This window comes from Vulpes vulpes, chromosome 6 (genome assembly GCF_048418805.1).
Source record: "Vulpes vulpes isolate BD-2025 chromosome 6, VulVul3, whole genome shotgun sequence".
NCBI classification, from domain to species: Eukaryota; Metazoa; Chordata; class Mammalia; order Carnivora; family Canidae; genus Vulpes; species Vulpes vulpes.
Window position 1 is genome coordinate 60031199 of NC_132785.1, and position 25199 is coordinate 60056397.

The 25199-nt window shown below is 41.7% G+C and overlaps 1 protein-coding gene across 1 annotated transcript in view; it reads right to left on the minus strand.

The window, feature by feature from the left end:
- The window catches only part of TUBGCP3 (tubulin gamma complex component 3), an 82913-nt gene that overhangs the window by 48833 nt on the left and 8881 nt on the right, over positions 1 to 25199 (minus strand). Inside the window, exons 2-11 of the mRNA XM_026008846.2 lie at positions 22862 to 22969; positions 19146 to 19213; positions 15188 to 15265; positions 13667 to 13884; positions 11474 to 11646; positions 9260 to 9378; positions 8563 to 8688; positions 7017 to 7085; positions 6511 to 6643; positions 4770 to 4936 (exon numbers count right to left, since the gene is read on the minus strand). Of these exons, the coding sequence (XP_025864631.1) occupies positions 4770 to 4936; positions 6511 to 6643; positions 7017 to 7085; positions 8563 to 8688; positions 9260 to 9378; positions 11474 to 11646; positions 13667 to 13884; positions 15188 to 15265; positions 19146 to 19213; positions 22862 to 22969 (1259 nt within the window). The remainder of the gene's footprint in view (positions 1 to 4769; positions 4937 to 6510; positions 6644 to 7016; positions 7086 to 8562; positions 8689 to 9259; positions 9379 to 11473; positions 11647 to 13666; positions 13885 to 15187; positions 15266 to 19145; positions 19214 to 22861; positions 22970 to 25199) is intronic.

The window sequence follows — 25199 nt, forward strand, 5'->3', positions numbered from 1 at the left end:
TTTTTCCTTTTAACTGAAAGTTACTATACTTTTCAACTCCAGTATTTCTTCTCTGGGTACTTTTTACAATTTCTGTTTATCCACATTTTGTGCTTTCTTTGATTACAGAACAGAGCATTTCCTTATACAAGTATTTAAGTCAACTACTTTTAAAAGAGTGGTTATAAAGCTCATATATAGCTACTTACCATTAACCAGACACTTGAAGAAATATGATTTTACAACTAAGTTATAACTAATCACACAGTTGAGGGAAAATCAGGCAGGAACTGAAGAGACGAAAATATCCAAATTTTAATGGTGTAAGGGTCAGAACACAATTGTGTAAACTACCAAATGTGTTTGGTAAATATAATATTTAAAGAGAACCTTCCCAAAATTAAAGCCTTAAATGAACATTTATAAATGCATGGTTCAAGAGAAAACAGAGAAGTCGAAGACGACCATAAGTAAGAGAAAGACCAGTGGGTATTCAAATTTTATCTAGTGCTCTTCTTATATTAATTAACAGCAAATAATGTACTGCATACTTACTATTTGCCTGACTCAACCCTCAGGCATACACACAATCCCATGAGATCGGCACTACTACTGTACATACAGAAAAGATGTGGAAGGTTAGGCTTGGAGAGAATAAAATACTCGCCGGGAGACACAGCCAACAGAAACTGAAGCCAACAGTCAAACCCGAGTCATCAGACTCCAGAACCTGAGCCCTTAAGCTCCACCCAACACCTATAAAGCAGCTGAGTTCTAACAAGACCCACCAATGGGCGGTATAAGCCCTCTGGCATCACAGTACTAAACATGGAAAGCCCAGGGCACAGAACGTAATAAACTTTATGTAAAGAAGGACTAATTTTATTTTTCTTTAAGATTTTATTTATTTATTCATGAGAGACAGAGAGAGAGAGAGGCAGAGACATAGAGGTAGAAGCAGGCTCCATGCACCGGGAGCCCGATGTGGGATTCGATCCCGGGTCTCCAGGATCGCACCCTGGACCAAAAGCAGGCGCCAAACCGCTGCGCCACCCAGGGATCCCTATTTTTTTCTTTAATAAAACCTTCAGTTTGCCTTACACATATCTAATGCACAAGAGTTCTTCAATATGAGTATCCCAAATGTAATCTATTCCAGTCTTAAAGAGTTTGCTTTTGTCTTACCTCAGTAAATCAATGTTCAAAAATAGTAAAGATAACAGCCCAGAGGAAAATCAATTTGAAGTCTGTTTCTGATTCTATCTACATTTACCATTGATTCTCCGATACCACAATTAGTATCAACAAAATAAATGAAATAAGCCCAAATCACACATAAGGCAATCAATAAAGAATTGGTGGTACTTTTAAGGACCTCTTTAAAAACACAGATGCATACAATGGATTAGTGGTATAATTAAAGACTACTTGAAAAATCTCATTGCTAGAAAATGCAAACTAATCTCAAGACAAAAGACAAAAATATTACAATTTAGAATTTAGGTGCTAAATTTTATTTTATTTTATTTTATTTTATTTTTTTAGGTGCTAAATTTTAAAAAGATAATTAGCTGGTTTGTGGCTCTATTAATTGGTAGTAATATATATGCCAGTAGGGTCCAAACAACTCCTATCCCAACCTCTGAAGAAAATCAGGGTCATGGAATAAACTGATTGGCAGCTATTCAAAAAGTTATTATCACCCAAACTCATATTATGATTTACATACTACTTATTGGGTGAGGAAAAAGGTGGAATTTTATTAATAAAAAGAGACAAGTTTTCATTTTTTTTATAATCTTTCTTTTTTTTCCTATATAAATCTTTTATTTTTGAATGTCATTCCAGGAAATCTTGACTCAGTTCTATCTGGGAATGAGATAAAGTCCAATTTCAATAAGAATTCGGGAATGCATATATTTCCTATTAGGTGCTGAGCTCTGGGGCTGCATTTGTTAACCAATAGCACGACACATAAATGGGCTGGCTTTTCAAAGCAGTTGTCTAACAACCAAATGGATAAGCTACTCTACCTGACCCTGACGCCCAAAGGTAGACCAGCTGGTCTCAGTCAGGACACTGAGTAATTACTGAGAGAGTAGAATGTTCCTTGTTTAATGTTATGCTCACCATACGATAGGAGGATCTTGAAAGAAGCATGAGCCACAACTTAGCTTTTTAAAATAATCAGGCTAAAATATCACAAAAACTATGTATGTTCCTCTCAACAACAGGAGGTGTAATGAGCTTAGTGATAAGGAATAATACCAGTGAAACCTAAGAGATACAAGTCTAAATAATGTATGCAAACCTTAAGAAAACAAAGCAAAACAAATTAAAATCTTGACAGAAGGCAATTTTTATAAAATGCGTACAAAAACTAAAATAATAAAATAACAATCTAAAATGCTAGAGATTACGTGGATAGCAGGGCAGAACCTGGGGTAGGTGCAAAATTCCTCATCTAAAAGACAGGAGTGGATTAAAGAAATTGGTTTATTCCTGACATTGGCATTTAGAAAAATACAGGTTAAAATAGGTTCTGAAAAACTTCAAAGTGACCATTAGTAAAATGAAAGCAGAATAGATTTCAAAGCTTTCAGCTCATGTTTTTTAAAAAAGATAGCTTATTTAGCTAAAGAAACACAGAACATAGAGGCCCCTGGGTGGCTAAATGGTTGAGGGTCGGCCCTTGGCTCAGATCATGATCCCAGAGTCCTGGGATCGAGTTCCACATCGGACTCTCTGCAGAGAGCCTGCCTATGTGTCTGTCTCTGCAGAGAGCCTCCCTCTGCCTATGTGTCTGTCTCTGTATCTCTCATGAATAAATATATAAAATCTAAAAAAAAAAAAAAAAAAGGAATAAACAGAGAGCATATAAAAACCTTTCTTCTTAATCTATAACTTCACTGGGACGCCTGGGTGGCTTAGTGTCCAGGGACCAAGTGCTGCGTCAGACTCCCTACAGGGAGCCAGCTTCTCCCTCTGCCTATGTCTCTGTCTCTCTGTCTCTCATGGATAAATAAAATCTTAAAAAAAAAAAAAAATCTGTAACTTGTGTGACCCCTATAAATATTTTTAAAAACTTTTGACAGACCTGCCAAGTGGATTCTAAATTCACATCTATGTAGAAATGTGCAAAAACAGCAAGGAAAATTATGGAAAAAGCCCCTACCAGATATCAAACTGTAAAGCTATGGTTACTTAATATTGATGAACAGCAAACAAAAACATTAAACTCAGAAAAAGGGAGTCCAGAAACAGACTCAGGTGCACATGGGAATGTGGTATATGGTAACCATGGCAAAACTAATATTGGGGGAGGGGCAGCAATCGAATCTGTGATTCTCTGCACTACTCTCACTTTTCTCTAAGTCTGAAATAATGTAAAAATAAACAGTGAAAAGAAAAATAATTTAAAAAATGCAATCACAGATGCACGATAACCAAATGTATAAAATCATCCCATGATTCAAGTCTAGACAGACAGACAAACCCACCAGAAAAATGGGCAAAGCATAGGCACAGCAATTAGTAGAATAAAAATAACTGATAAACATGAAAAGTTGGTCAAATTCAGTAGGAACCAGTAAACCACAATACAGGAATAAAAACCATTCCTAGAACTCCAGTAGGAGTGCTACCTTCCTAGAACTCCAGTAGGAGTGCTACCCAGGTGGAGCAGAAACCAAGAGGGCTGACTGCAGGGTGCTGGAAAGGGTAGGACCAAAATGGAAAGGCTGCATTCCCCAAGAGCAAGCAATCCCGTCTCCTGGGACTGACCCTGGAGAAACTCACCAATGTGCACAGGCAGGTACAGAAAAGGATGTTCTTTTTGATGATGTTCAAAAGGTCTACACCTACAAAGACCATAACCTCTGTCAGCAGAAGAGATGCTACAAAAAGTGGGGTGTCTACATCTATTACGTGCAGTAACAAAGGACAACCATAACTCCATGGAGGAACTACCAGACACAATGAGCCACCTGCACCTGTAGGTGCCACCCAGTCCTTCAAAAGCACCCCCAAAGCCATCCTCTGCGGTTGGCTCTGCTGCCATGCATATTTTAAAAGCCACTGATTCCAGCACAACTGGTCTATCAGAAACCACATGAGCACAACGTGAATTTCATGACGGCTTCCATCAAGTTCATCCATCAGAAAGTAAGTGAGAGGAGGAAGCCATGATAGGAGAGCACAAATCACCAACACCAGCCGCCTCCTGCCATGGCCACAAGCTCCCATCAGAGCTTCTTCAAGGTAAAAGCCATATTTGCTCCAGAATGCAAGGAGTGCTTAACCATTTAACGTGTGTCAACAGTGCTTGAGCTTCTGTGAAGTTCAGTGTCAGAGGACCTGTGGTCTTAACTGTAGGACTGAAAACACATATGTTGCCTTCCAGCAGAACTCACTGTATTTCAATAGGCAAATGGCATATACACAGTAACTTCACTGAAACAGTTAAACAGCACCTTAGTAAGTCCAAGTGAGTTTAGCTTAGGTGGTAACCTTGAGAAGCCACAGAATGCAATGCTGCCTCATGAGGTTAGGAGGACAAACTGGAAGCCCTGGCCCTAGCTTTGCCATAAACCTGGGTAGGAGTTTCCCACCATTAAAACCAGGATAATAATGTTCCACTGAGCACATACAGCTATACTGCTCAGCAGTACATGGCTTTCAAAGCTCTGGACAAATACGCATCGTTGAGTGAAGGGGAAACAGCTGTCCTGGAGTCCATGCCCTCCCCCACCCCCCCGAGTCAGGTGTGAGGCTGGAATGGCATTCCTTACTTCATGGTACGTGTCCTCAAGCTCCCCATCGTAGATCCAGCGGTACAGGAAACTCAGCACGGGGTGTGACACCAAGCTGAGGATGTGCTGCACCAGCGACCTCACATATGGGTCCCCTGTCTTCGTGTATGCATGCACGGCAGAGGCCAGCTCACCCCCCTTCCTTCCTGTGGAACACACATGGACAACAGAGGCAAGTTACTCTCCCGGGACAAACCGTTCACAGCACACAAACCAAAATGCCCAAGGAATCAAGATGCAGTACATCAGTGTCCTGACTATCACTCTGGGCATAGAAGTGGCAGTGAGCCTGTCACAGAACCAAAAGAGCAAGGGATGGCTCCCAAGTCATCACACATGCACCTGCATCCCCTGGGCCGCTCCTGAGCTTTTTGGCAGCAAAATTCTGGTTTGCTCTTCAAGCTACAGCATGATTTTCACCTTTCCTGACTGAAACACGTGTTAAAATTCACACTAGATACTGCACTCCAAGATACAAAAGAATACTCCTAAAACATAAAAGTTCTACAAGAATACTTGTATTTTACTGCTGTCTGTTTCCTTCCGGTTTTCTGTGGATGTCATGTGCTAGTCTCCACCCACTAAACCGCAGCGGCTGAAACTTACCGACTGAAACACCCTGCTCTATGTCTACAGTGCCCAGTATCCTGGGAGCACAGCTCAGTACAGAGTAATGGCAGTGACAAAAATCAGGTCCATAAGCACATGAAATGTTTATGTTAAGAATGATTTTCTTAAATCGCTGAAAGAAGTTAAGGAAGGACTGATGTGGTCTGATGGAGGGGCACAGATGTCAGGCAGCCAAAGGAGCGGGAGGCCCAGGACTGGAGGAGCTAAGTGAGCCGTGGAAGGGGAAAACAGAGGAGTCTGGTAGGATCCCACGGGTGGGGGGCGTGGGGGGGTGGGGAGTGCTCGGCCTCGGAGAGAATGACACGCTCATGCACTGTCCTCCAAGGCTTTCTCTTTGAGGGAAGATGCCAGGAGGTAGAAAAGACGCTAGGAGGTGGGGCAGGCAGGGAATGCACGGGTGGAATGGTGAAGTTGGATCCAGACATGCTGGAGTTCTGCCCTAGCTAGCATCACCGAGTTGGACGGTGGCAGCAGACATGGGACCATGACCTAGGGGCTGACCCCTGGCTTCTCACGTCTCACTCAGGCCTAATGATCCTAAGAGGTGGAAGCTGTCAGTGTTCAAGCATTACAGACAAAGAGAAAAGACAAAGAGGTCTTGGGCAAGGCAGAACAAACAGTGAGACAATACGTTCAGAAAGCAACTAGAAATGCAGACCAAGAGCCTAGAAGAGGCCTCAGCCAGACACACATACTTGACAATGTGTAGCACACAGCTGGAGAGCCTGGATGTGGGCCATAACCTCACGAGGAAAAACCCCACAAGAAAGGCTGCTCAGTCAGAAACAAACAAAAGAGGCACAGAGATGAACAGTTACAGCATCAAGGATCACAAAATCCTTAACACTAGACCCTCTTCTTTCTTCCTTCATTTTAACGATATACAAAGCTTCCATAAATACAAAGACACGGGAGCCATGTTCACAACTGGTTGTTCCCCCCTAAGTTATCTATTAACTTGTATGTAACTGGCATACTTCTGGCTCTTCTACAAAAAAGATACAGGAGAGATCAGGCACAAAAATAAATGTGTGTGACGTTCCCTAAAACCCGCCCTGAAACAGAACAGGTCTATAAGACAAAGAACAACCTTGGCAGTGGTCCACCAGGGCTGCAAGAGTCTTCAGTCTTATCTTGGGGTCGTAAGTCCAAACCAGGAGGCGCCGGAGAGTCAAGCTATTCTCAAGGCCCAAATTCACACCCTGATCATCTTCTAACTGTAGCTAAGAAACAATAAAGACAGAATATTTAAGTACAAGTCACCAAATACATCCATCATTTCTTAATCCATGTAAAGTGAATGTAGAGAAGGGATCTTCTCATAAAACTGAAGCAAGAGGTCCCTTTAAGCTATTAGTGATCTGTTTACAGGAGAGGCGGAACCCTGACAATTAGCATCACTTGCTTCTCCTGAAGCTTTAGGGGTATCCAGACCGTACAAACAGTATTAGCAAACAGATTTTTTATCTTTTAATCTTTTAATCTTAATTTTTTATCTTTTTATCTTTTAATTTTTAATGAAAAACCTTAAAAATTCCATATTGTTGCAGTTTTGTAACACTGCAAATCACAAAGAAATTAAAACACAAAGTTTACCTGGGAATGTAAAACAGAGAGCAACCGGTAGTACTCTTTTAGTTCCTGATGCAAGGCAGCACAAAAACTCTGCAGGAAAAAGTAGGTGTCATGAGAGCACAACACAGTCCTCACACATCAACCCACAGGAACTGTGCAGGCACAGTGCTTTACAGCAGTTTGGGGGTTCCGCATGACTTAAATTCTGGTTCTGTCAATGGTCTCCCCACGTTCAAGCACCACAACATCTATATTTATTGATGTTAGGAAGCTATTATCCCTTAGCAATGAACTTTGCAGAAAAGGAATGAAAAAATCAGGTTACAGCAAAGAGTATTTACTTTAGACAATAATCTTTTAAGATTATATTCCTTCTTGGGGACGCCTGGGTGGCTCAGTGGTTGAGCATCTGCCTTTAGCTCAGGGTGTGATCCCATCTGGAGATCGAGTCCCACATCGGGCTCCCTGTGAGGAGTCTGCTTCTCCCTCTGCCTATATCTCTGCCTCTGTCTCTGTGTCTCTCATGAATAAATAAAATCTTAAAAAAAAAAAAAAAAAAAGACTACGTTCCTTCTATTTCTTCAGAGTAGAGTTTACCAAAATTTAAAAACTAGCAACGCCATGCCAGTTTCTCCCAATTTCTCACTATTGTTTGTACCGCTCATTCTCCCCACCCACATTATTAAAAACACCGTGGACCTCTGTGATCTTAAATACTGCAAAGATGTCAAATCAGAAGCTGTGAGAAAGACCTTCACATAGTCCTAAGACAAAAACTTCCCAGAATGAACTCTGGGATGGAAAACCAAGCATATTCAGTGGGAAGAACCTGCAAATTAAAAAAAAGTTTTCTTTAAACACCAGCCTCTACACTTTTCTGTGTATTTTAAAGTGATATGCAATCCATCATCTCTAGGTGTATTTTTTTTTTTTAATTTTTTTTTAATTTATTTATGATAGTCACAGAGAGAGAGAGAGGCAGAGACACAGGCAGAGGGAGAAGCAGGCTCCATGCACCGGGAGCCCGATGTGGGATTCGATCCCAGGTCTCCAGGATCGCGCCCTGGGCCAAAGGCAGGCGCCAAACCGCTGTGCCACCCAGGGATCCCTCTAGGTTTATTTTAATGCATTTACATACTCTTCTGTGTTCACACTCCACCAACAGCTACTGTGAACAATTTGTAGTATTTAGTTACCTCTGTCAATACACACCGTGGTCTCTCTTTTCCTGAGTGGACCACGAAGGCTACAATATCCTATTATCGAAATTCATTTAAAAAGAATCCTCGGGCAGCCCCAGTGGCTCAGCGGTTTAGCGCCACCTTCAGCCCAGGGTGTGATCCTGGAGACCAGAGATTGTCCCACATCGGGCTCCCTGCATGGAGCCTGCTTCTCCCTCTGCCTGTGTCTCTGCCTCTCTCTCTCTCTGCCTCTCATAAATAAATAAAATCTTAAAAAAAAAAAAGAATCCTTTTTTTAAGAATTACTTTCATAATGAGATTTTAAATAGACTAAGCACTCCTCAAAATGAATGGTGTCCTAAATGTTCTGGTAACAATGAACGTACCTGACCCACAAGTCCAAATGAACGGTCCAGGCTCCTCTGATCAGTGTATTTTCGGATTTTATTATGTAACCATCCCAACTCAGCAAGTCTGACTGCTGTATCCCTCAAAGATTTACTTAGGTTTGCCTGAAAAGAAAATACATCAAAAGTTAAAAATTAACACTAGAATTTCAATTATTATTTTTCTCAACTATTTGTACTTTCAGTGTAATTCTTCGGTTCCAACACACGGAACTTAAAAGTAACTAATATACCATCTGTAAGAACAGAACGAGGTTCCAGGAAACAAAAGCACCAGGCACTGGCAGGGAAATAAAACCTCCATGTAAGTGCGGGGCTCAAGGAGCATCACTGAGGCATGAGTGGCAGCCCCTCAGCATGGCAGCAGATTGTGTCATCAGCTACCTCTTTAACAGCGGGGAGCTGCAAAAGACTGCCGACATCAATAAGGGGCTGTGGGAAAGGAGGTTCTGGAAGGTGAACACAGGCAAGTGGAGGCACCTTATCTGGAACTGCGTCTTGAGAGCACTGCCAGAGAACGCAGGAGGCAGGCACAGCAGAAGGGCCCCAGCACAAGCCTGTGAGCCACAAACACACAGGGAAGCAGGAACCTAACTGGCACTCCCAGCTCTGAAGATCCAGCCCCTGTCACCCCATCACACCTCATCACGGCTCAGACAGGGCTGGGTTACTGCACCTTGGCCTCCACTTTGTAACAGTTCTCCGTGGTGCTCATCTTGATGTTCTTGCCATCTATGCCCTGGAAGACGTACAAAATGTCTCTGACCAGGGCTGCTTCAGTCACTTCCCCAGCACCTGAAGGACAGTTTTTGTAAGCGTAACACATTTTAAGAGGGAATAAATTTTAAGACAACACTAGTTTTACATTATGTATTTGCAACCAGGACAAAATTGTGAACCTAAAAAAATGAGCTTAAGATGGAAAAAGTATGAAGCTCGAAGAAACAAGAATTTTCTAAGTATATGGAAAGCATATAATTTCTTATACAAAAAGTCTTTAAAAAAAAAAAAAAAAGGCGCCTGGCTGGCTCAGTCGGTGGAGCACTCATTTCTTGATCTCGGGGTGGTGAGTTGGAGCCCCACGTTGGATAAAATCTTAAAAAATAAATGAACAAACAAAGCAGTACATAGGAGCTTCATATATAACCAAGGAGCAATACACAGAAAAGGGAGCAGCACAAATCTATCAAAAAGGATGGGTAATTCTCTCACAGCATCTAGAAAACTGTGCTGTTGGAAAACTGTGCTGTTACAAAGCATGCAGACAAATGTAGGTCCATTCTCAACCACATGAAGAGAAATGAATACAGTGGAAAAGTCATGATTTCCATAAACCTTGAAACAAAAAACTAAGTCAGAATTTAGGTTGCAGCAATGACAAGGAGGCAATGCTCAGAAATCCAAGCTGTCAGTGGGAGGGAAAATGTAATGAGTCAAGGTGAGCACTCCCAAAACCAGGGTAGTGAGGCAGAAGGTGAGGACAGGTTCAAGTATTCCATAAATATTAATTACATTGACTCCTTGGTAGTACTGTTCAAATGTCACCCACCTTTCATTACAGACCATTCTATTTTCTCCATCAATTACTAAGAGACAGAAGTTGAAATACCCAATTGTAATTGTGGGTCTGTCTGTTGGTTTTCCTTTGTACATTTGAAGCTCTGTTAGCAGGTGAATATACACTTAGGAGTACTATTTCTTCCTGAAGAACTGACCTTTTCATTGTTATGAAATGTCCCTCTGGCCCTGGCAACACTCCTGCTACTGTCTGGTTTGACAGTAATGAGTCCGTCCATCCTTCTATGGTTAATGTTTGTACGATGTGTTTTTTCATCCACTTATCCAACCTGTGTCCCCATATTTAGAATGTATCTCTTTTGAGCAGTATACAACTGTCTAAATAGAATTTCTTTAAATATCTTTTTTTTTCTTAACGATTTTATTTATTTGAGAGAGAGAAACATAGCAGGAAAGGAGAAGCAGACTCCCTGCTAAGCAGGGAGCCCAATGCAGAACTCGATCTCAGGATCCCGGGATCACAACCTGAGCCGAGGCAGATGCCTCACCAACTGAGCCACCCAGGCATCCCTAAGAATCTTTAAAATGAAGTATCTAATCCACGCACATTTCATGTGACTACGGACATGTTTGGTTTAAATTTACCGCACTGCTGAATGTTTGCTATTTACCCTGCTCTTCTTTCCTCCTTTGCACGTCCTCTCCAGCTCTTTTGGATTAATCAAGGATACTGTAGAGTCTTTTTTTCAGTTAGCTCTGTATATCACACAGGCCTGAAGGCACTGGTTAGAGATCAGGAGCCACAGCAAAAAAAGGAGCGGAGATGGGCATGCTCATGGTCTGGAAGCCAGCCTCCCAGCCTAAGCGCCCACAAGCAATTATGTGGTACAGGACAGACACAGGTGGGCAGTGTGGCTGCACAGGCTGGACCTCAAACACTGGGCTGTACTCCCAGGTCCACACAAAACACCCCTGGTGCTCGCCTTCTACGCAAGCACTGATAGTAGCCAGAGGGATGTCAGAACCTGCAGATTATGAGCCGGCAATGAAGCCTATTCCTCTATTCGCAGATGCTTATGTTTCAAACACTGCTATTCATAGGGCTCTCTTGAAAAAAAATCAAACATTCTATTGGAATCTAACAGAGCTTTAAAACTCTTAATGTGTCCACTTAGCCATCAAATAATCTTCAACATCCTAGGCACTGCCAGACTTCCCAAGGCACATCAGACCATACTTCAGCATCTGAACCTCTCACCATGAGAACTACTCAACAACTGTAAGCGAGGACTCATTAGTATTTTAAGATAAGGGAAGCATAAATTCTAAATATGCAAAAAAAAAATCTACATTTAAGTCTATCCTTACTCACCACCTGCATCCCCTTCCCTCCTTGGTCTTGTCACGTTGCGAGAAACAGTGTTTGGGATACCTTTTGAGGTAGTGATTTGTGAAGAAGGCTGGTTTGTAGTTAAAGTCCATGCAAGACGTGACCCCAACTGCTGCCGAAGACAGTCTCCCACTCCAGGAGCATGATGAGGCTGTCTGAAAGAAGGAAAGAGCATTTCATATCTCCAAACATCCAGGCTACTCACTTGAAAGACAAAACACTGCTGGAAATTCTGCTCATATTACTATATTGAATTACATAACATTAGAAATCTGAGCTAGGTGAGTGACATCGCCCTACTCAAATCCATCAACTAATCAGTCCAAGGGCTCTTTGGGACCTCTAGGGTGGCATCAGGCACCTCTTACGTATTTCTTCTATATTGAATTACATAACATTAGAAATCTGAGCTAGGTGAGTGACATCGCCCTACTCAAATCCATCAACTAATCAGTCCAAGGGCTCTTTGGGACCTCTAGGGTGGCATCAGGCACCTCCTACGTATTTCTTAGCTTAAAAATCAAAAGCTATTTGACTTTTCTTTACAAACACATAGCATAGGTTACCCATCTAAAACCACTTTGAAATTCACCACTAATTTTAACTTCAAACTTAAGAGCTTTCATCCATCCAGCATTTGTGATCACAGAAGTAAAAAATCTGGAGTGCTGTCCCCTGTTCTATATGCTCACTAGTCTCCCAGGATTTTGCAATTTATTTTAAAAATGTACAAATATAAAGTCAAAAGCAAAAGCACAAAAGGTCAAAATAGCTTTTGATAATTTGGAGAATATGTCAAAGCTGCTGTTTTGGAGGTGCCTGGGTGGCTCAGTCGATGAAGCGACTGCCTTCAGCTCAGTTCATGACCCTAACGTCCTGGGATTGAGCCCCACATCGGGCTCCCTGCTCAGTGGGGAGTCTGCTTCTCCCTCTTCCTTCTTGTGCTCTCTCTCTCTCTCAAATAAATAAATAAAATCTTAAAAAAAAAAAAAAAAAAAGGAAAGAAACGGCTGCTCTTTGAAAATCTAAGACATGACAGCTGATTTCTGAGGACATATGTTCTGATAACTGCAAAAAAACATATCGCTTCCTGGGACTGCACCACACAAATGAACCTCCATGGAGCAGACTGATTACTGATAAAAAAGAGGGAGAGCTGTGCTCCAGTTATCTTCAATGGGGGAAAAAAAGTCATTAATAATACTTATTAAACTATGACCTGCTTAAACAAGTGAAATCTTTAAAAAAAAAAAAAAAACTATGACCTGCAATACAGTTCTAAATTTAAGAGAAAAATTCTAAAGGACCACTTCAGCTCAAAGTCCTCTATACAGTTCTTTTTCACAACAATTATTTCAAACTCTAAGGTAAAAATGACAAAGTCTATCGACTGTTTCAGCCAGAACATAAATCAGAGATTAAATCTGTAAAATATATCCTGCTGTCTTTCTAGAACACCAGACTGCATTTATAACCTATGTGTGCTACACACACACAAGATTCTAGTGATGTGAACATAACTGTATTAACGTAATTTCCTATGACACTATGCTCATGTGAAACACCCATGACGATGAATCTCTAGTCACTGTTCTGTATAAATACCTACTGGATGACAGTCTGCTTTAATGTGATCACCAGGAATGAGCCATGCATAGAAATATGTAAAAAGACAAGGAAAGCAAAGTTCCAAGTCCACTACCGCATTAGCAGTGGCTTCATTCCCAACCACAAACTATATCTCCTGGAAACATGAGATCTGACCGCACATTAACCATGCGTTCCCAGAGCTACTTATCTTAATTCTCGAGCACTACAAGGTGTTATAATTGTCAGTCTGAAGACCTCAGTACTTGAGGACAAGAAAGCTTTATTTCAGTTTACTTATTTTTTAAATAATAAAGAGAATAGCACACATGGGTAAAGGAGACCAATAATCACTGAAGAAACTATGGGAATCCAGCAAGGGAAATGTCACTCAGTTACCTCAAAATGAAAGGCCCATCCTATCATACTTCTGAAATAGGGCCTTACTACTATGCACTTGCATTAACAAAGTAGAGTAGGCCAAAAAAGATTACAGTCAACCATGACTAGAGAGGAAAGAATTCCCATTTGAAACAGAGAAGAATAAAATCCTAAGAGGAACAATCAATGTGTGCAAGCTTGATTTACCCTGGAAGGAGAGACTGCGGCGTTGGGGTTGGGCCATTTAAGGTGTACACACTTATGCTACTGACGCCACTGCTTCCCATGCTACCAGCGCTCTGGGTCGACTGGGTGCTGCGGTCCTGGTAGTTAAGCGGGAGCGTCTGAGGCCTGGCGTAGTAGTAGGGAGTCGAGTGAGCATCTCTTGGTAATGCTTGAGCGAATAATGCAGCATAGCTAGAAACCTGAAAATGAAGTCCAGTAAGAAATACAGAGATACAGGGGCACCTGGGTGGCTCAGTCAGTTAAGCATCTAACTCTTGGTTTCAGCTCAGGTCATGATCTCAGGGTCATTGGATCGAGCTGTGCATCATGCTCCTCGCTCAGCATGGAGTCCATTTGTCCCTCTCCCTCCCCCCAGTTGTGCTCTCTCTAAAATAAGTAAATAAAATCTTCTTAAAAAAAAATACAGAAATATAATATTACAGAACACTTCCCAAATCAACAAATATAATTTGTATTCAGATTTTAGTTCTTTCTGTAATTGATTTTGTACTCAGTAAGCAATAATTTAGTTGTTATACTTTTGAAATATGGCAGAACTGATAAAAGTTTCAAACATGTTCCTCAGAATCCAAGCAAACTAAAACCCAAACAATCATTCAAATATTTTTGCAAGTGTGGTGCTATCCTATAATGGAAGACGGCTCCTTACTCAGACGTAGGCTTTCAACATAAACAAGCCTCCTGCACCACACTCCTGCCCCCATAGGCCCTCAAGTTTCTGTAGTGGAGCACCTTCTTGCACAAGACACTCGGCTCGCAGCAGCCAGACAGCTCTTCCAACACCACGTGGGCTGGAAACTAAACCCACGTGGCAACAAAGTTCGGACTGGTATGACAGTAATTAATGTTCATGATGATATCTGAAGACACAAGAAAACCTAAAAAGTCCTCTAACTCATACAGAATTGAGTATTAATATGCAGCTATGCTCCTATTAACAACTTGTGAAAACTGTTTTTATGCTCTATTTCATGGGACATTCTTGTATTTGAGGTAATAATATAACTCTGGAAAATATCTTAAGGAAAAGCAGTGAGTACCCTGTCTAAAGAAGGAAAGAAAAGAAAATCTCTTGACCTTCTAGGACTACCAAGAAAACTAGACAAGTTATTTTTTTCTCAATTATTTTCAATTATTTTTTTCAATTATTTTTTTCTCAATTATTTCTCAATTATTTTCTTAAGTACAGAACCCAATTCCTATCAAAATTGGTATACTTGCCCTAACTAGACACTAAGCATGTTTTAAATAAAGGCACTGGCCACCTGGGTGGCTTGGTTGGTTGGTTTCTGCTTAGGTCGTGATCTCAGGGTCGTAGGATTGAGCCCCAGGCCAAGCTCCCTGCTCAGTGAGGAATCTGCTTGGGATGCTCTCTCATTCTCCCTCTGTCCCTACCCCACTCTCAGTGTGCACTCTCTAAAGTAAATAAATAAATGTTTAAAAAAAACAAAAAAAGGCACTGAGCTGCCAACAGCCTCTTACCTTGTTCGGCTGCTTGCGCGGATCTTCACTAAGGCTTAGCAAGAGGTAGAGAATTGACCATTTATTTTTCAAAACTCCCTGTTTAAAAGGAAAACATTAAAAGAACAAGTCTGTACGACTCTCCAGCTTTATCTACCTTTCTCCTAAATGATCCTTATTTCCAAAATAGAAACATGTTTTTTTTTTTTTTAATTCACATGGTAACAAGTCTAAGTGTGTTCATTTTTCAGGTATGACAAACAGTGCTACCCAATAGAAGGCTGCAAATAACATTTTCAAGAGGTCATGACCTCCTGAAACTAACCAACCCCAAAGTCCCTAATGAGAACATGTGTATAAATTACCCAATTCCGGAATAACAGCAATTCCCCTTTAAAATACTTCTTAGAATAACCAACTTCCTAAATGTAGTGATTACAAGAAAAATGCCATCATGAAACAGGTGAACGCTTCCCCTCCCTTATCAAAGTGCCATGTAGGCCATAAAAGAGAATAATTGAAAGAAAAAAAAGGGAGATTCTAAAGTATACGATGTAAGTCTCAGCACCACGTATACCGAAACTCAAGGCTCTGCAGTAAGAGTTCTCAAAACAAGCAGTACCTAGGTTTCTATGTAAGGTTATCCTATGGACCCCATTACTTTCCAATCACGTCTCACTCCACCATAATAGCCCACCCTCAATACATTTTCCCCAAATCTACAGAGCATTTCTACTCCATTCATATGACCTTACCTTTTAGATGCACAAGCTGGAATACATGAATAGCTTTATTTATAAAACCACGGGATGGTTACTTACTTTACACAAACTCTTCATTATATAAAATATTCCTCTAAAGTTTCTTTAAAGAAAAAGCTCAAAAAAAAAAAGAAGAAAAGAAAAAGAAAAAGCTCATCTCAGGTATTTAAATTATGGTCTCACTTAAAAAGTTGATTTACACACAATTTTTTAGAAACAAGAAACTCACCAGCCCCGACAGAGTCCTCACTCTGGTGGCAAAGAGACAAAGGAGCAGATACACTCTGGTGGGATACGTGAAATGTCAGACATGGGTGAGGGGGGAGGTCACTAAAGTGGCCCATCATTTATGAAAGGATCCCCAGAGAGGGCAGGGTCTCAAAGAAGAATGGGTGATGCAGGCACAGAGGAGGGAGTAGGCATGGCCTTTTCAGGGCACTGAAGACAGATCACCCTGGCCAAAGCCAGGCAGAAGCATGGACACCAAAAGTAGAACAAAGCATCAGATTAAAAGGGTCTCCAGCGTGGGACCAAGAAGTCCAAGCAGGAAGCTTCTGAAGGCATGACTGTATCTGCTGACTGTCCCCAGAGGCTGGACTGCAGGAGGCAGAATGAGATGCACAGGAAACTGCAGTCATTCAGGAGAACATGGTCAAGGGGGAGGCGGACACTTGGTCTCTGCAGCCACCCAGGCAACCTTCGCAGCCCCCTGTGGGGAAGGTCCTGGACTCCCTGGGCTCAGTGACACCACGGGTACAGGAGCAAGGCTTGAAGCCCATTTGCCTGCCTCCAAAGCACCACTCTTCACCAGATCCCATCTCCTTGAAGGGCTAGGAAGCAATCAACTAACAGCACTGCCATGTACAGTAGGCCTGCGGGGGACGTCCTCAACATGTCACCTCCTGTAATCGGCACAACCACATGGGGACACAGGCCTTATTCTCCACAAATGACAGAAGCAAAGGTGAAAACCTAAACCACCTACCTACCTCACAGAGCCACATGCTGGGATACAAACTAAGGTCTGCCTGCCTCCAAAGGGGACAAATGAGAGGCATGCCTGAAAAGGACAACTAACAAGACTTGGGGACACAGCAGATGTAGGGAGAGGAATCGTCAATGTGACATTCAGGTTCCTGGCTCTTGGGAATAGACCAACAACATTATTATTCACCAAAACGGCAAACGTAGAGGAAAGAACAGAGGTGTGCATGAGTGGCTCTGAACGGACGCCTGGAGGTATGAAACAAGAAAACACAGGCATGTTCCTTCCTGGTCTGAGGCTACTGAGCTGTAAGTCCCTGGGGGAGTGTCCCATGGAGCGTCAGGATGCCCAGGGGGCTTTGTGAAGACAGCTGGAAGTTTCACCCACACAGCGGGAGTCCTGGGTTAGACCTGTAACTCTCACTTTAGAAATAAAGATGATATACAGAGTGGAGAGCAAAGGAAGTTGTCAAAGTGAACAAAGCTGTGCACCAAAAACTCATCAAATGGCACATATAGAGGAGGCGGCATCATTTTTGTTAACATGAACAGAGCAGGTGTGTAAAGGGCCAGGCTCAGCCTGAAGAGCCCCTGGCTCCGGGCAGCTGCAAGGAACTGTGGACAGACCAGGGAAGCAGGGCGGCACCAGGCGGGCAGGGGCCATCAGCAGCAGGGAGGCCTGAGGGGCTGCAGAAGGCACAGATCACCAGAGCCAGGGAGCCTGGCACAGGAGGTGGAGGGGCGCAGGGGTGCCTGGCAGGAGGGATGAATAGCTTGGCACCACTACTCACTGGCCTCAACCCTGCCAGCTCCAGGCAAAGCCAACCAGAAGCCACAAAACAAAGAGAGCCCTGGGACTGCCACCTGCACCTGTCAGCCCTCCAGTGCACAAAGCAGGGTGCAGAAGGGTGGGGTAGAGACCTGCTGGGCAACCAGGATAAATAACTCCAGAATCACAGATGTTTTAAAGGCTTCTAAACTACTTTAGACCCTGTTATCTCGGATTCTGAAATCTAAAGAACCATGATTCAGACAGAAAACTTCAAACGTACACACAAATTGAACTTTAAATATAATACACATTAGTGCACCCTAAGATCTGGAGGAACATCAAAACAAAGCGGTTAACTGACTCCAGCCGGTGACACAGAATGCTTCTCCCAGCATTCATACCCTACTAAGGTTCACCTCCTCCATGGGCCAGCCACCCGCAGCCCCCACGACCCTCCACACCTCCTATACCACACCCTCACCACCTGCCCCTTTCTCCCGGCATGCAGCACAACTTTTTGCACCTGCTGCTGCCCTCACCAGCCATCCTCCCTTCTCCAGTTCTGTCAGCCACATTCCAGATTGCAGCCCAGGAATACCAAGACCCCTTCCCCAACATCTCTATACCACACCAGATCCCATTTGCCAAGTCCTGCCCACGCCTCACACAGGAGCACAGCTGAGAAGGGTTTTCAATGAAAAGGCAGGATCAAACTTTAAAACCAGGAACTGCATGTTTTAGCAAAAAGATGGGAGCTGTTAATCTGCACATATTTTTCTAATTTGTTTAATTACTAGTGTTCTATTATCGTGTCCTAATATTGTTCATCCAACAACAAAATGTTCAAAATCAGAAATTTTTAAGTTATTCACTATAACAGCACCAATTAGGGTGTGATGAACACTAAAGTGTATCAAGAAGACAAGCTCTTGGGATCCCTGGGTGGCGCAGCGGTTTGGCGCCTGCCTTTGGCCCAGGGCGCGATCCTGGAGACCCGGGATCGAATCCCATATCGGGCTCCCAGTGCATGGAGCCTGCTTCTCCCTCCGCCTGTGTCTCTGCCTCTCTCTCTCTCTCTGTGACTATCATAAATAAATAAAAATTAAAAAAAAAAAATAAAGTGGATTTTCCTTAAAAAAAAAATTAAAAAAGAAGACAAGCTCTTGCAGCTATGGGTAGTCAAGACTTCCACCAGTGTGCTTCCTCCCTGTGATGGGACGAAGCCACCTGCACTACAAACTCAGGTGTCCATAATTCCAATTACTTTCCCCATGTGGCTTCCGTCTTCTTTATAAGCAGTGTGGTATTAAATGCAGCTGAAAATTACATTTAATATTGAAAAGCTCTTAAAAGCCAAACACAATCTACATTTAAAACCCATTCCCCAGCATAGGAAAGTGGATGTGAGACCACAAGGCCCCAAATGGGTCTGATGGCCTCACCCCAGTGGGACACGTGGTACCTGTGAATGCAACTTTCTGTGCAGCTCTGAAAATAATGCAGCATCCGCTTCTCTTCTCTGACGGATAACTGAAAAGTCAGAAAAGAAAAGGACTGTGTTAATCACATACTCTAAAATCCCTCTTATGATCCTGTTTCACCCATGGTAACAGGTTAACTGATGTCTGAAAAGAATCCTGAGCTTAAGAATCAAAATAATTAGCCAACAAGTGGCATTTCAGCTCTACCTATTTGGTCAATGCATTTAATATCTCTGACGTTTGTAAAATATGGATGTTATTAGGCAGGAATCAAGGAATTTAAAAGTTAAAAGGGACCTTTTAGATTCTATCTACAAATATTAATAAGCAGTCTAGTGAGGCCAACTACCACCAGTTTAATTCATTAATGACTACGTGAAAGGAGAGATGTATACTCCTGTAGGAGTGGTAAATTCAAAGGGCAATAACAAAAGTTTATCATTCATGATAGCTTACATTAAAACCACACATTCTAAGCATTTCTTTGAACATGTACAGCAAATATCAGTAAATGTCTTCAGATGCCCAGAGCTATGCTCACTAGTTTCCTGAAACCCACATTAATACACGAGAAGCCCATGTTCTGGTCCATTCCATTAAGGATGAGGCTACACACTGGGTCTGGGCACTGAGGGAGGAGACCCCACTCACCCACACCTGCGACACCACACACACCACCTATACACTCGCGCCTCTCACAGGAACCCTGCCATACCTGCTACCAGAGAAAAGGCACCATTTTCATGATCTAGCTAATAGCGTCTGTAGGCTCCAAGGAATCACCCAGCAGGACTAATTTCTTAAAATCTCATCAGCCAAGTTCACTTAGCTCTATATGTTCCAACTGGTTTGCAGAAAGACTGGCTTGATGGCCAATGCTTTTTCATATACATCAGCTAGGAAAGGGTCTTGGTATCACATTCGGATCTTAGAAACCACATACCAGAAGTTAAATCATCCCAATTACATCTGCACTGTCAAGTCATCCTATGCAGAGAGGTAAAGCTATCTTTAAAACGTATTGCAGAAAATAAAATAAAATAAAATAATAAAATAAAAAAAATAAAATAAAAATAAAAATAAGATGTATTTCAGGATGCCTGGGTGGCTCAGTGGTTGAGCATCTATCTGCCTTTGCGTCAGGTCATGATCCCGTGGTCCTGGGAGTGAGTCCTGCATCGGGCTCCCTGATGTCTCTGCCTCTCTCTCTGCATCTCTCATGAATAAATAAAATCTTTAAAAAAAAAAAAAGATCAAAGAATTTACTTCCTTTTAAAACATATAGAAATACTCCAAATGAACAGTCACTAAATTAAGAGATGTTTTTTCTATAGAAAGAGACTGACACTAACTCAGACATGCGAAATAATCATGGGACAATAAAATAGTAAATAATACAAATAAAAATAAACAATATTCACCAAAAAATGATTTATCCAACAGACTGCAAAACAAATCTTTACTTAGAATGTACCCCACTCACAAATGTGAGAAATTAAGAATCATTAGGTGTTAAACTTTGTCACACATGAGTTTTGCAATTTGTTTCAATATAAAACACCGTAACCTTTTATATTTTAAGTCGGGTATATAAAATGGAAAATGACCTTTGTGTTATTCCAGAAGACAGAACCACCCTAATTCAACTAACCTACCAAAAACTGTAATCAAATTTCAAAAATGCTAAAATGTAAAAATTTTATCTAGGAATTAAGGAAATATGGTAAGTCAGTGGTGCCCACTACATCCACTACATGAGAGAGACATCCATAGCACTCCACCACTGCAGCTGGGCCATCTGAGAGCTGGGGATGTTGGGGGGAGGTCTGGGGGGGGGGCAGCAATGGTGGTAGTGGTTATGGACACCTGGTGGATGGACACCTGGTGCTAACAGGCAGAAAAGGTGCATGGTGTCAATACACAACAAGTCTTATTTCAAAACTGTAGGATATTACACAGGAAAAAAAAAAAAAACTATGCATGGCTCCAGCTCTCTTATTTTTTTTTTTTTAATTTTATTTTATTTATTTATGATAGGCACACAGTGAGAGAGAGAGAGAGGCAGAGACACAGCCAGAGGGAGAAGCAGGCTCCATGCACCGGGAGCCTGACGTGGGATTCGATCCCGAGTCTCCAGGATCGTGCCCTGGGCCAAAGGCAGGCGCCAAACCGCTGCGCCACCCAGGGATCCCTCCAGCTCTCTTCTTAAAAGAAATCTCAAGACTTCCTTGCAATACCCACTCCAGCAATGTCATGCCAATTCTCAGTTTAAATAAACCTTTTTTATTTAAACTCAATTAGCCAACAAATAGTACATCATTAGTTTCAGATTAGTGTTCAATAACTCAAATCAGTTGCATAAATGCCCAGTGCTCATCACATCACGGGCCCTCCTTAATGCCCATGACAAACTTTATTTTTAACTACTACGTGTATGGATAATATGGTCACCAGGAGACCCTGAAATGTAAATTTGCAAAAGGAATAATCTATTAATATAGTACCTAATAGTTAGAGCTGTCACTAGTAATTCAAAATGTAAAATAATCTAAAGTCTGAAATGGAAAAATAATCTAAGATGTAATAGTCATCAGGGTTCAAGAAGAGTAGTGTTCTTATGTTTAGTTTTATAGACAAGAAATGTAAATAAAAAGAAGTGTTTAGAGGTTAACAGCAAGATAAATACTCCATTTTCACCTCTTACATAAATAATATATCACGGTAAATAACACCAACGGATGGGTCATTTCCAAGCTGACTGCTCATCAAACCCAAGTAAGCCAAGGTGAGGACTGCCAGGTCCAGGTACTTGAGCACAGTGCCTCAATCACCAAGGCCCCTCACCTCCAGCTCCGCTACACGGCCCTGTTTGACATGCTCAGACCACTGGTCAAATGCAGTGAACAAGGCACCAACTGGCAGTTGGAGACTATGCCATGAAGGAGGGAAATCCTAGAAGGTGTCACCACTGGTTTGCCAACACAGTCAGAAGTAACCGAAGTCCATTTCATCTAGGCAGTTAACAGCCAGACCTCAGCAAGGAAAACAAACTGACCTTCATGGCAAGGCTTGCTTTTCTGGCAGGTGAAGCTGGGGTGGGACAGCCCAGAGAACTGTGAGGAGCAGGCCTCTGGAGAAAAACTACCCTCCGACTGATACAAGAGAAATTTCCTATGTGGGTCTTTCTGCACAAAGCGTCCCTCCCTCAGTCCCAGAGTACAGAGAGGCAGCAGAGCCCCACCTTATACAGCCAGAGAACATCACAGTACCCCGGTGCTAATAAATGAAAAGCTTTCTTCTCAAAGGTAATGATGTCTTTCTTAAGCTTTCAGTATCAGCTCAGAATTAAAAAGTTCATAAGTTCTAAAGTACTAGAAGTCTGGAGGTTGACAATCAATAGAAACAATACTGAGCATTTTCTTGCCAAGAGCATTCTATGATATGTGGTCAAAAGGTGCATAATAAATACTGCAAACCACAAGATATGCATGAGTGCACACTAAGCCCCTTATGCCCCTCATACTCAGTCACTGAAGCATCCAACTCATGATTTTGGCTCAGGTCATGATCTCAGGGTTGTGAAATCAAGCCCCACATCAGACTCCACACACAGCAGAGTCTGCTTCTCTCCCTCTCCCTCTGCCCCTCCCCTCATGCTCTCTATCTCAAATAAGTAACAATGAGGAAAAATACATACGTTCTTTCTTGATTTTTTCAGCTACAAGAAATTCATCTCTTTCAACAGTTGGGGCAAAGTTGCTGCCAATAACTCGCACAGCGTACTGGAACTGCTGGGCTACATCAGCTGAAAGGTGAACACAAGGATGCAAATTATTGCCAATTAGGGTAAGTTCTGATCACCTCATGCTTCAGTGGAGACAGTAGATTGGGCATATCTAACTACCTCCTACTTTCCTAAAGTCTTAACACTGCAGGCAGAGGAGCTATTAAGAAACCAAAGTAAATGAATGACATACAGTTCCATAAAACAAGAAAGGGACAGGCCTGCAGTCTGATGAATTCCTAGGAGACAAATCCACTAAACTGAGAATAAAGAATTTTATTACACACTTCTCACTCACCAGGACAGACTATACTGGGGGTCACAAAACAAACTTTATTAAATACGAAATAACTAAAATTATTCAAATTATGCCTCTCTATCAATAACAGAATTAAACCTGAAATTATCAGAATACTGAAAAATCCTCAACCATCTGGAAGGCAAATAACACTGTATAACACAATGGCCAGAGAAAGTCTCAAAGAAAACCAAAAAATATCTTGAACTGAGTGAAAATGAAAATACAACACACTAAAATAGGTGGGACACAGCTAAAGCAATGTTTAGAGAAAACATATAGAGTATAAAATGCTTTTATTAAAAATGAAGATGGGTCTCAAATCAATCTCAGCTTACAGAATAAAATCTAGAAAAAAGAAGCAAACTAAACTCAGGCCATTATGAAATAATAAAATAACAGAAATAATCAATGACATTTAAAAGAAAAATAAAAAACAAAATCAGTGATATCAAAAGCTTGTTCTTCAAAAAAAATTTTAAAAAAGAAATTGAGAAACATAAATTTGTGACCAAGAAAATTAAGACACAAATTTAAGGATCAAAGAGGTGATACTTCTTTTTTTTTTATTTTTTTAAATTTTTTTTTTTTTTTTAATTTATGATAGTCACAGAGAGAGAGAGAGAGAGGCAGAGACACAGGCTGAGGAAGAAGCAGGCTCCATGCACCGGGAGCCTGATGTGGGATTCGATCCCGGGTCTCCAGGATCACGCCCTGGGCCAAAGGCAGGCGCCAAACCGTTGCGCCACCCAGGGATCCCAAAGAGGTGATACTTCTGATCGCACAGAAATGTTTGAAAAATTTAAGGATCAAAGAGGTGATACTTCTGATCGCACAGAAATGTTTGAAAATGAAAGCTAAATAACTGCCATAGATATTCCCCCCCAGGAGCTGGTATGACATAACACCCAGCCCGTAAGTGTGGGCTGCTCAGTGTCTTCCCTCCAAAGAGGAGAGCACGGAAATGGGGAAGAACTTCAGGCAGAGAAGACTTCTGAAAAACACACCTCAGCCAGGTGATCAAGGTCAAGACAACAGTGACCACAGTGATGAGTGACCCTGACATGATGTACCCTGGATACAAGGTAATGAGAAGGACAATTTACCTCTGGGACCTTCCTTCCAAACACACATAACCACAGTCTAATCATGAGGGAGGGAAAAAAAAAAAAAAAAAAAAAAAAACACCAGCTAAATCCCAACCAAGACATTCTATAAAATAACTAACTTTTAACCCTCGAAACTGTCAAGGTCACCAAAAAAATAGTAATTTTTAAAGTCTGAGAAACTCTCAGAGCCAACAGGAGCCCAAGGAGAGACGATAGCTAAAGGTAACATGGTACTCTTGAAGGAGCCCTACAGGAGTAAAGAGGCATTAAGGGGTAATAAGTGAGAAAATCTGAGTAAAGTATGTAGTGAATAACCACCAGACCATACGAACATTAAGACACTAACAATGGGAAGGGCATGGAATATAAAGGGGACTCGCTATGATAGTCAAAATGTTTCTGTAACTCTGAAATTATTCTAAAAGTTTATTTTTAAAAACATACTAAGTCTAAAGCCCATCTTTCACCAATCATGATTTATTGATCTGGAATGGGACCATGGTACCAATGTTTTCAGGGGCACCCGAGTGACTCAGTAAGTTAAGCAGCTGACTTGATTTCAGCTCAGGTCATGAGCTCAGGGTCGTGAGATCAAGCCCTGTATCAGGTTCACATTCAGCGCAGAGTCTGCCTGAGATTCTGTCTCCTCCTCCCTCTGCCCCACCCATCTCCCCACCTGCTCTCTTAAATAAATAAAAAAAATATTCTTTAAAAATGTTTCAAAACCTCTGTTTTAAAACTTTTAAAAAATAAGGCAACTTAAATGTGGGAGGAAAATGGTTTCTTGGGTAAACTCAAAAAAGAATCTCAGCCCATATCCTACAACATATACAAAAGTTAACTC